Source organism: Monodon monoceros, unplaced genomic scaffold (genome assembly GCF_005190385.1).
Source record: "Monodon monoceros isolate NGI ecotype Baffin Bay Population unplaced genomic scaffold, NGI_Narwhal_1 Super_Scaffold_10, whole genome shotgun sequence".
Taxonomy (NCBI): Eukaryota; Metazoa; Chordata; class Mammalia; order Artiodactyla; family Monodontidae; genus Monodon; species Monodon monoceros.
The window spans coordinates 48,485,129-48,496,944 of record NW_021703766.1 but is presented as its reverse complement, the minus strand read 5'-3'; the positions used below and the strand labels follow the sequence as shown (position 1 = coordinate 48,496,944).

At 48.9% G+C, this 11,816-nt stretch overlaps 1 protein-coding gene across 1 annotated transcript in view; it reads right to left on the bottom strand.

The window, feature by feature from the left end:
- Positions 1 to 120: 120 nt before the first annotated feature.
- Positions 121 to 11,816, bottom strand: part of RELB (RELB proto-oncogene, NF-kB subunit) — a 29,362-nt gene continuing 17,666 nt past the window's right edge. Inside the window, exons 8-12 of the mRNA XM_029243657.1 lie at positions 10,483 to 10,587; positions 5,229 to 5,444; positions 4,344 to 4,412; positions 4,128 to 4,205; positions 121 to 932 (exon numbers count right to left, since the gene is read on the bottom strand). Coding sequence (XP_029099490.1) covers positions 547 to 932; positions 4,128 to 4,205; positions 4,344 to 4,412; positions 5,229 to 5,444; positions 10,483 to 10,587 — 854 coding nt within the window. The 3' untranslated portion in view covers positions 121 to 546. The remainder of the gene's footprint in view (positions 933 to 4,127; positions 4,206 to 4,343; positions 4,413 to 5,228; positions 5,445 to 10,482; positions 10,588 to 11,816) is intronic.

The following is an 11,816-nucleotide window of genomic DNA, read 5'->3' as shown; positions in this document are numbered from 1 at the left end:
GGGCGAGGAGGGAGGGGCGGGGCTTGAAGGAGATAAGCGGTGTGTCGGGAGATCCTGGAGACTTTGTACGTAAGGGCCGCGGGTGTTTCTCAAGCGGAGAAGAGAAGAGACCCCCAAGGCTCAGAATCTCATCTTTATTGGGAAGACTCAGAACAAACAACCTACCCCCCACCTTCAAGCCTGGGGACGGAGGGCGGGGGATCTGCACCCTCCTCCCATATGTACACAACAGAATCCGCCTGGAGAAGGTGCCCCCGCTTGTGAGGGCTGAGGCAGCAGCTTTAACAACCGAGCGCTTGAGAGCCAAGCAAGCCCCTTTTCCTCTCCAGACTCAGTTTTCTCACTTGTAAAATGGGCTCAGGGGAAACCGATGCTACGGAGTTTCTCGCCAGCGCTGAAGATGTCCGATTCAGAAGGATGAGAACGTCGGAAGACTGACCAAGGGCCGCCCAAGGGTATGGGGGGGTGCTGGATATCCTGGTTGGGTTCGCACAGCCCCTTCCACCTCCCTCCCCACCCAGCGCCTCTCCTCCAGCGCCGCGGGGGCTACGTGGCCTCAGGCCCCGGGGACAGGAGGCTGCCCCCAAAGCCCGCCTCGCGGTACTGATTGGGGAACATGTTGCTGCCCACGAGGCTGGCAGTGCCTCCGTCCCCGGGGCCCGGGGACTGGTACGAGTCCAGCGTCAGCGGCTCGGTGCCGGGGGGCTCCCCGACCGCGGCCCCTGCACCCCCATTGCCCGCGACAGCGCTGGTGAGTGGTGGCGCCGGGGGCAGCATGTCCAGCATGGTGAAAAGCGTGGGGGCAGCGGGGTCGTAGGCAAAGCCGTCGTCCAGGAGGTCCGGCTCGCAGGGGGGCTCCAGGCCTGGGAGGGATACGGTGCCCGGGAAGAAGTCTGTGTCTGGCAACAGTGCTGATGGCGGGAGGAACAGGCCTGCAGGGATGAGAAGAAAGAAGAAAGTATGGTGGGCTTTTAGGGTCGACCTCTGGCCAGGCCCTAACTCAAATGCCCCCTCTGTTGCTAAATGCTTTATCGGTGTGGCCTCTTATAATGCCAAGAAGAAACTCTGAGTAGGGACTATCACCGTTCTCTATCTCCCTTTTTTTGTTGTTGTTACAATAATTTTTTAAATTACAAATCACAAAGTTACAAAATATTTGTAATTACAAAATAATTACAATTTTTTTGTAATTTTTTGTTACAATAATTTTGTTGATGTACAGTATTATATGTTCCAGGTGTACAACATAGTAATTCACGATTTTTTAAGGTTATACTCCACTTATAGTTATTATAAAATATTGGCTATATTCCCTGTGCTGTACAATATGTCCTTATAGCTTATTCATTTTATACATAGTAGTTTGTACCTCTTAATCCCCTGCCCCTATCTTGTCCCTCCTCCCTTTCCTCTCCCTACGGTAACCACTAGTTTGTTCTCTGTGAGTCTGTTTCTTTTTTGTTATATTCACTAGCTTTTTTCTTTTTTAAGATTCCACATGTAAGTGGTATCATACAGTACTTGTCTTTCTCTGTCACTAAGCTTATGTCGTCCAAGTCCATCCATGTTGCTGCAAGTGGCAAATTTTCTTTTTTTTTTTTATGGCTGAGTAGTATTTCATTGTGTATATGTACCACATCTTCTTTATCCATTTATTTATTGATGGACACTTAAGTTGTTTCCATTTCTTGGCTGATGTAAATAATGCTTCTATGAACACTGGGGTGCATGTATCTTTTCAAATTAGTGTTTTCATTTTTTAAAAAATATATACCTGGAGTGGAATTACTGGGTCATATGGTATTTGCAAATGATATGACTGATAAAGGGTTAATATCCAAAATATAAACAGTTCATACAACTCAACATCAAAAATTAAAAATTAAAATTAAAAAATGGGCAGGAGACCTGAACAGACATTTTGCCAAAGAAGACATTACAGTTGGCCAAAAGGCACATGAAAAGATGCTCAACATCATTAATCATTAGAGAAATGCAAATTAAAACCACAATGAGATAGCACCTCATACCTGTCAGGATGGCTATCATCAAAAAGACACGAATAACAAATGTTGGCAAGGATGTAGAGAAAAGGGAACCCTCCTACACTGTTGGTGGAAGTGTAAATTGGTACAGCCACTGTGGGAAGCAGTTTGGAGGTTCCTCAAAAAACTAAAAATAGGATCATTCTCATTTAATAAGCAAACAGGCAAAATAACTTGCCCTCCACAGGTGAATTGCAGAAGCAGGGTTGAAACCATGCTCCTGTAGTGCTAGGGAGTTTTCCCCAAGAATGAGGAAGAAGAGGAGGCTCCAAAGCCCCCCCCCCAATAAAGACAACCCGAAAAGTGAAACATCCACACCATGGGAGACCCAAGGGAGAAGTCACAAGCCCCAAAATTGTACAGTAAAATGGTAAGTGTCACTGTGGGAGAGTCTCTCTTTTTGAGACAAGACAAACCTCACCAGCAAAGGCTGACTACGCTTGTCTCAGAAAGAGACGCTGCACTGCTGGAACTCTTATTTCCCAGCCTCCCTCGTAGCTTGATGTGACTAAGTGCTGCTGGCTGAAATGTGGGCACGATGGCTGCAGCTGCAGCAGCCACCTTGGACCATGAGGTGGAAACTATGAGCTGAAAATGGCAGGAGCTTGGGTCTCTGATGATCATGCAGCCACCAAACCATCCATGGACCACCTACCTCTGGACTGTGTTTATGTGAGAGGGGAAGTAATGTTCTGTCCTATTGAAGCTCCTGTTATTTGGGGTTTTGCTATGAATGCAGTTAAACATGATCAAATGCAGTTAAACAAATGCAGGTGGCATTCCTGCTTTCTGGCAAGTTCCTAACATCTCCTGGGCACCAACTCTATGTCAGCCACTGTGCTAAATAACTGTGTGATGTGACCTCACTAAATTCTGGAAGGAACCCTAAGAGGGAGGGTCTCCATCTGCAAGTTAAGTAAACTGAGGCCCAAAGAGGTCATACAGTGGCTAAACTGTGTCCTCAAATTCAAACCCAGTCTGATTCCAGAGGCCATGCTCCTAACCACCACACTCTAGTGCCAGGGCAGCTTTGCCACACGGATGAGAGAGGGGAACTTTAGACACTGGGAAATCGGGGTGATAGAACAAGTGGATGAATGACAGGTGGCTGATAAGGAGAGGCTTTGGGGATTGGGAATCGAAGGTTGATGAAATAAACTAGGATTGGGGGTTTCTAGGGGCAGAGCTGTTGGGCATTGGTTACAGTGGGTTGCGGGGACAACAGGTGATAACTGAAACCTTCAGGGTGGGCCTGGCTGGAGTGGTCCAGGCTCAGCAGACTCTGAGTGGTTGGCAGCAGGCTGGGAGCTGGGCGCCGTGGGGTAGCTGGGGTGTTGGGGACAGCATTCTTAGAGCTAATGGTCAGCGAGTGGGAGGGCTTTGGATGGCAGCCAGACAGGGTTAGAATTCATGGGAACTGGAGGCTGGCATGTGAGTTGAGACGAAGGCCGTGGTAGAAGAGGCCGGAGGGTGGCTGAATTCAAGGCTGGCTGGCTCTGACACCACCCCCATTTATCCACCGTCTACTCCCTACTACTGGTTTCACATGTCATCACTAATCTGAACCTATGCCCAGGTGCAGCTCCCCACTCCACCTCAGACTGGCTGTGTGACCTTGGGCAAGAGACATCGCCTCTTTGGGCCTCAAGTTCTTCACCAGTAAAATGGTGGTGGGGCGTGGGGGGAGATGACAGCACCCCCTCCCAGGGCGATTACCCAGATTAAGTGAGTAAGCACACACGAAGCAGTTATGTGATTATATAGTGTCTGTAAAAATAAGTACATTAAATTTTAAAAGGTCAATGAGGTAGGTATGTGGTGAGACTTCTCAGAGGAGCCCTGAAGCTCTGAGAGGTAGAGCAACTTGGTGAAGGTCACACAGCAGGTAAATGGCCCAGTGGAGATCAGAGCCTCCAGACCGTGTCCAGAACCACTATTCTTTCCACTTTATGTTGCTGGCTAAGTGGTAAGGCACTGCCCTAGTAGGAGCCCCTGGGGGACCTGAAAAGGCCAGAAAAGCAGGGATGCAGCTCACCCTCGGCCCACCTTGCGGGCAGGGGCTTGCACTGAGCCAGGACCCACCTGAGCTGTGGCCGGGCAGGAAGTGATCCAGGAAGGCCGGCTTTTTCCTCCGCCGTTTGCTTTCGATGCCATGGGGGTCTGAGGGAAGACAGAGATGAGGACCCCTGGATCCCAACAGCCCCTCCTCCCCAACCTGGGGTGGGCCAGGGCAGTGGGGTCAGTCATCCCCTCCCAGTAACCTGGAGAGGGATGTGAAAAGGGGCAGAGTGAACACACCAGAGCTATTCAGCTCCCCAAGGACATCGGGCAGCCCCCGTTTCCGCTTCTTGTCCACACCGTAGCTGTCTGTTTAGGAGATACCAGAGGCATACAAAATAATCCATTAAAAATAAGAATTAATTAAGAATTAATTATAGAGACCATTTGGGAAGTTGTTATGCTGTTCTGGTTTTTGCCCAAACAATGCAAATAGATGTCCACATCTTAATCAGAATAAAACCCAAATCCACTTCTAGCTACACTGGAACGTCCCAGGCACTATGCTGCCTCAGGGCCTTTGCACTTGCTGTTCCCACTGCTTAAAACACTCTTCCTCAACTCTTACCACTTCCCTGGAGAATTGCTTAGTCATCCTCCCATCCTCAGGTCAGCCATCCCCTCCTTTAGGAAGCTCTCCCTGAACCCTAAGGCTGGGTCAGGTGCCCCACTCTGGGCAATCCAAGTTCTGTAAGCAATTCCAATCCCAGCCCTGCCCACTCTGGTTGTCACTGTATGGGAATGGATCTGTGCCCCCCCTCCCCATAAGACTGTGAGCCTCATAGGGTAGGGCTGGGGCTGTCTCAGTCACTGCTACGTTCCCAGCACTACCCAGCGAGGGCCAGGCATGAGCAGGCGTGCTGAGGGGAGGAATGATTAAATAGTCCCAAAATGTCATAAAATGGGTACTATTATTATTTCCATTTTGCACAGGAGGAGTCTGAGGCTAGGAGAAGCCAAGATCGCACAGCCAGTAAGCAGCAGACCAGGATTTGAACCCCAGTCTGTGCAACTCTGAGCCTGCATTCTACTTCTGCCTCTTCCCCTTTCCCCTTTGGGTCACCCCAAGCAAGACCAAAGACCTAGTCTCTGGGGTGGTGGGTCACCCTGGGTGGCCTTGGTTACCATGGTCCCGAGGCAGGTATGTGAAGGGCAGAGGCTCACTGCAGACCCCATCAGTAAGCCGCTGCAGGAAGACATTCACTGTCACAGGTTCAACAATCTCCAGGTCCTCGTAGGGTGGTGTCTTGAACACAATGGCAATCTGGCGGTGCACGTCGGCCTGGGAGAAGTCAGCCCGGCCTTCCCAGGAGGCTCTGCTGAATACCACCGATATATCCTCTGGCAGGAAAGTGCGGGTGTCAGCTGAGCCAGGACACTGGTCCACCAGAGACCCAACTCACTCAGCCTCCCCCAAAATCAACACCAATATTTCTAAGAATAAAACTAGTCATAATAAAACTAATCATAGTGGCAGCTAACTTTCTGCTGAGCACCTACCGTGTGCCAGTCACTGACATACACACACACACACGCACGCACACACACACACACGCACGCACACACACACACACACACACACACTCATCTAATCCTTTAACAATCCAAAAGGCAGGTAGACTTAATATTTCCACCTTATCAGGGGCCCCCAAGACCACCATCAGATTCAGTGATTCACTAAGGGGACTCACAGGACTCATCATATAGTTGTACTCATGGAGGCTATGATTTATTACAGCAAAAAGACAGATGCACACGCAGTTAAGAGGAAAGGTGTGCCTGGAGCGAAGTCCAGAGGAAACCAGGTGCCAACTTCCAAGAGCTCTCCCCAGGGGACTCACACAGAACATGCACACCGCACACTGCTGCCCCCAGTGGCAACACACATGAAATGCTTCTACCAAGGAAGCACATTAGAGACTTACTGCCCAGGGTTTTTACTGGGAGTTGGTCAAGTAGGCTCCCTCTAACTGGCACATATCAAAATTCCAGACTCCCAGAAGGAAAGCAAATGATCCGCACAAACCATATTGTTTGTACGGTTTAGGTACAGTGAGCCACTCTTAACAGTCAGGGAATGGTAGGAGGCCTCTCAAAGTTCCCAAAAGCCAGCCACGGGTCAACCTTGTAAGCTGGACTTCCAAACGCTAACAGTCTCAGACCTGCTATGTTAACTCTTTTCTAGACACCCACTTCATAGATGGGGAAACCGAGGCTTGGGGGTTTAAGAGACTAACCCAAGGTCATACAGCTGGTAGCAGAATAGTCGGGATTCAGTATGCTACTCTGCCTACTATTTCTTTTTCTTGTCTTATTGCATTGCCTCTCATCACACTAACTCCATATACTGAGGCTTTATATGTGTTGGACAGACATGGTTTGCCTCTAAGACACATAACAATCCTATGAAAAAACTACCTTTAGGAAGTCCATTATATTGAGGGGAAAGCAAAGGCACAGGGAGGTTAAGTCACTTGTCCAAGGTCACAGAGTCAGCAAGTGGTGGAGCCAAGATGGGGATCCGGGCAGGCTAGAGCTCTTCACCACCAGCTGCTACAGCTTGAGGAAGTTACTGATATCTCTGGGCCTAGTTTCTTCACCTTCAAGAGGGAAAGTCATAGTACTCACCTCACAAGAGTTGTTAGGAGGATTAAATGAGTCACTCCAAGAAAAGGACTTAGAAGAGGGCTTAACATAATAGGTGCTCAGTCCATGTTAAGTATGATAGTTTTTATTAGTATTATGCAAAATACTAACTCCAGGTCTGGCACTCAGGAAATCCTCAGTAAATGCTAACTCTCTGTAGTGTAGTTTTTAGGTGCGTGGGATCCCATCTCATCCTAACACCAGCTCATTTTAGGGATGAGGAAACAGGCTTAGCGTGGTGAAGTCACCTGCCTGAGATCAGTCAGTGAGCGAGTAACGGAACAGGACTCACATGTACCTCGAATAATTCACCCAGGGCAGGAACAGTTTCCCTGCCCTGACCCCAATTCCCAGACTCCTAACAGCCTCCTTGGCATTCCTCAGATTTCAGCTCAAATATCACCTCCTCTGGGAAGCCTTCCCAGATGCCCGGACCATGTCTGGACTTCCTGTTGTTCAATCTCAGCACTTTGTCTTCTTCCCTCTCAGCATTACTCACATTTGTAATTTGTCTTTCTTTCCCTACCTCCCTCTGAACTGAGAGCCGTGTGAGGGCAGAGGCTGGGCCTTTCTCTGTCACTGCTGCGTCCCAGCACTGCCTACCACAGAACCCAGCACAGAGGAGCCACCCAATAACCATTTGCTCATTCATTCAAAATCTTATAAGAACCTCCCACTCCTGGGTACATATCCAAAAGAATTGAAGACAGGTGTTCAAACAAAAACTTATACACAAATGTCGAAAACAACACTATTCATAATAACCAAGAGGTGAAAATAACCCAAATGCCCATTAACTGATGAATGGATAAACAAAATGGGATATATCCATATATGGAATATTAGCCATAAAAAGGAACAAAGCACTGATACCTGCTACAGCATGGATGAACCTTCATAACATTACACTAAGTGAAAGAATCCAGACATAAAAGGCCACATATTGTATGATTCTATTATATAAAATGTCCAAAATAGGTAAATCCATAGAGACAGAAAATAGATTGGTGGATGCCAGAGGCTGGAAGAGAGGGGAATAGAGAGTCACTGCCTACTGAGTACTGGGTTTCTTTCTGGGGTGATGAAAATGTTCCGGAACTAGAGAGTGGTGGTGGCACAACCTTGGGAATGTACTAAATATCAATGAAGTATACACTTTAAAATGGTTAAAATGTTTTGTTTTAAGAGTAAACCTTGCAGAAAAAAAGAAAAATAAAAGAGAGAGAGAGAATCAGGAAAAAAAAAGAAAAAGGTTTTTGGTTTTTTTTTCCCTGAGAACCTCATGTGTGCTTGGCCCTAGACTGGGTGGTTCTGGGGACAAAGCTGTTCACCAGGATGCTCCCAGGTCCTGCCCAGACAACCCAGTGGCGGGAGGGTGGGGATGGAGATAGACGTTAACTATATAACCATACAACCTGAGAAACGATTGTGGGGGGATTCCTGAGGCTGTAGCATGTTCTCCTACCCTCCTCCCCTCTCACTGCCCTCCTGCCCCATTGGCCTCACTGTTCCTCCAACAACTAGGCCTGCTCCTACCACAGGACCTTTGCACTTGCTGTTCCCTCTGCTGGAACACTCTTCCTCTCATGGCCACACAGATTCTTCGTGGCTCCAGTGTCACCTCCTGAGAGCGGTCCTCCCTGGCCCCACTAAGTCAAAATGTGCCCCACAACACCTCCAACCATCTCTCTCTATCCCCTTCCTCAGCATTATCTATCTCCAGATACTACTTTTTCACCACCTTCCTGATTTTTTTTCAACTCCCTTTCTTTATTTTTCCTCCCAGAAGCACAGACCACCTGGATTCAAATCCTGTCTCTACCTGACTACCTCTGTGACCTTGAGCAAGTTACTTAATCTTTCTGTGCCTCGGTTTCCTCATCTGTAAACGGGGAATAAGAGAATCTACCTCATAGAACTGTTAGGCAATTAGATGATTGAATAAATGACGCATACAAAGGGCTTAGGACAGAGTTTGGCACTTAATAAGAGCAAGATAGGCTTCCCTGGTGGCACCGTGGTTGAGGATCCGCCTGCCAACGCAGAGGACACGGGTTCGAGCCCTGGTCCGGGACGATCCCGCATGCCGCGGAGCAACTAAGCCCATGTGCCGTAACTACTGAGTCTGCGCTCTAGAGCCCGCGAGACACAACTACTGAGCCCACGTGCTGCAACTACTGAAGCCCGCGCGCCTAGAGCCCGTGCTCCACAATGAGAGAAGCCACCGCAATGAGAAGCCCACACACTGCAACGAAGAGTAGCCCCCACCTGCCACAACTAGAGAAAGCCCACGCGCAGCAACGAAGATGCAACACAGCCAAAAATAAATAAAATAAACAAATTTATTTTTTAAAATTAAAATAAGAGCAAGATAGGGCTTCCCTGGTGGCGCAGTGGTTGAGAGTCCGCCTGCCGATGCAGGGGACACGGGTTCGTGCCCCGGTCCAGGAAGATCCCACATGCCGCGGAGCGGCTGGGCCCGTGAGCCATGGCCGCTGAGCCTGCGCGTCCAGAGCCTGTGCTCCACAACGGGAGAGGCCACAACAGTGAGAGGCCCGCGTACCGCAAAAAAAAAAAAAAAAAGAGCAAGGCAAATGTTTGCTCTTCTGTTGGTGGTGATGTTATTTATAATAGAGTCACATGATAGAAGATACAAAGGATAAAGAAAAGATATATACAATAAAAGAGAGGGACTTCCCTGGTGGTCTAGTGGCTAAGACTCCATGCTCCCAATGCAGGGGGCCTGGGGTTCGATCCCTGGTCTGGGAAGATCCCACATGCCACGGAACAACGAAGCCCGTGCACCACAACTACTGAGCCTGCGCTCTAGAGCCCGCGAGACACAACTACTGAGCCCACGTGCTGCAGCTACAGAAGCCTGCGTGCCTAGAGCCCGTGCTCTGCAACAAGAGAAGTCACCGCAATGAGAAGCCCGTGGGCACCGCAATGAAGAGTAGCCCCCGCTCGCCACAGCTAGAGAAAGCTCACGCGCAGCAACGAAGACCCAAGGCAGCCAAAAATAAATAAAATTTAAATAAATAAATGTGGAATTAAAAAAAAAAAAGATCCCGCATGCAGCAACGAAGATCCCACGTGCTGCAACTAAGACCCAGCGCAGCCAAATAAATAAATAAATATAAAAAAAAGAAAAAAGAGAAAGCTCTCCCCCCAGGCAATCCTGGGTTGTTTTTTCTTTTTAAAAAAATCCTGTTTTTAATTGGTCCAATGGTTAAGACTCCGCCCTTCCAATGCCAGGGGCGCGGGCCAAAAAATTTTTTTAAAAACCAACAAAAACCAACAAAAAAACCCAAAAACCCTATTTGAAAAAGGGTTTTGACATTTGAACAGATGTGGAAACATCGTCCATTTTCTCCATTCGTAGCCCTGATCCAACTGTCATAAAGCACTTATTTATGCACCTCCACGATTTTAATACCAGAGTCCCCCCGGAGCTCATGATGGCAAGGCCTGCCAGGTACCCAGCGCAGGCCAGCACTGTTTGTTTGTGCCTCCTTCTTTGTTCATGAATGAGTGAGCAGGTGAGCGAGTGACTCAGTGAGTGAATGAATCAATGGGCTATTTCTGTCTGCCTCCACAACCAAAGCTCTGGACCCTTCCACTCGGCTCCCCTGGTTAACTGGCTCTTCTTCACCCTCTCATCCTCCGGGCTCCCCAGCTGCCCCTGCAAGCCGGCAGACCCCACTCTGTCCACTCGCTGCCCCAGGCCCCTCACCTTTCTGCACCTTGTCGCACAGCAGGTAGAGCTCCTCGCCACCCGTGCACGGCCCGCTCTCCTTGTTGATTCGGCAAATCCGCAGCTCTGACGTGTTTGTGGACTCTGGGAAAGAGGAGAGGAAGGAGCACACAGAAAAAACGAGAACTCAGTCATCAAACCCTTACCAGGTACCCCATGGGTGCCCACACTGGGGTGTGGAGAGGTGGGAAATGGAGAAGCCAGGGTGCCTGATCCTTCTGGAACCTGTGGTCCAGGTGGAAAAAGAAGATGCCCAGGCAGGAGGGGTTAATGGACGATCATGAGTCCTCCGTGCTAAGGTCCGGTGAGTGTCTGCCCAAAAGGGAGACCCTCAGACCTCAGGGAGGGGTTGGTGGGGTCAGGAGTCAGGGATGAGTCTTAGATGAGGGCTAATGGCCTGAAACTTGTAGTGGACACATGTTGTTTTGCCAGTCTAGCAGTCCTGGCCCTTCTTTTGTTAACAGCCCCCCCAGTTTTCCTTTAAGGAAACACCCCCCACCTCAGTCATGGGGATTGGGTAGGGTGGAGCCCACTCCCAGCTCAGCAGTGATCATTTGCCCTAGACCTGGCCAATCAGAGCATCACCTCCTTCTGGCTACAGCTGATTAGTCAGAGAGGAGGACATGACTAAAACTAGGCCAATGAGAGACAGCCCTGGGACTTTGAGCAAAAATGCTGAGTAAGAGAATCTCTCTTTGGGAGCAGGGGAGAAGTGTCATGCTGATAGGATGTAAGACTAGAGCTACATACAGTTATTTTGCCCCTGCATGGGAGGGCCCTGCCAAGAGTGACTCTAACATAAAGGAAGCACGGCTGAGAGATGGAAAGAGATCCCTGACGACATCACTGAGAACCTGGATGCAGCCAGACCTGAAGCACTGTGCTACCTCTGGATAGTTTTAGTTAATGGAACAAATTCTTCTTTTTTTCCTTATTTGAGTTGGGATTCTATCCCTTGCACCCATAAAAGTCCTGATTGAGTTAATATCCCTGCCCATTTTGATGCTTGTGGCAGTCACTGCAGGCTGGCTAAAATCTCACAGCCATTCCCAATCTCCTCTTCCATACCTGTACCCCTCTACAGAGGATGAAAAACCTAGATACTTGTTTCTCAGATTCTCTTGCAACTAAGGGCGGCCGTGGGACCAAGTTCTGGCCAATGAGACATAAGGAGATGTCTACCAGGGTGATTCTGAGGAATATATTATTTTCTCTATGAAAGAGAGAGAGATTATTACTCATGCTGCCTCTTCTCAAGGGCTACCTAGTATAGTTGTACCGGTTGTGCATTCCGCAACACCAGAAAGCCCCAT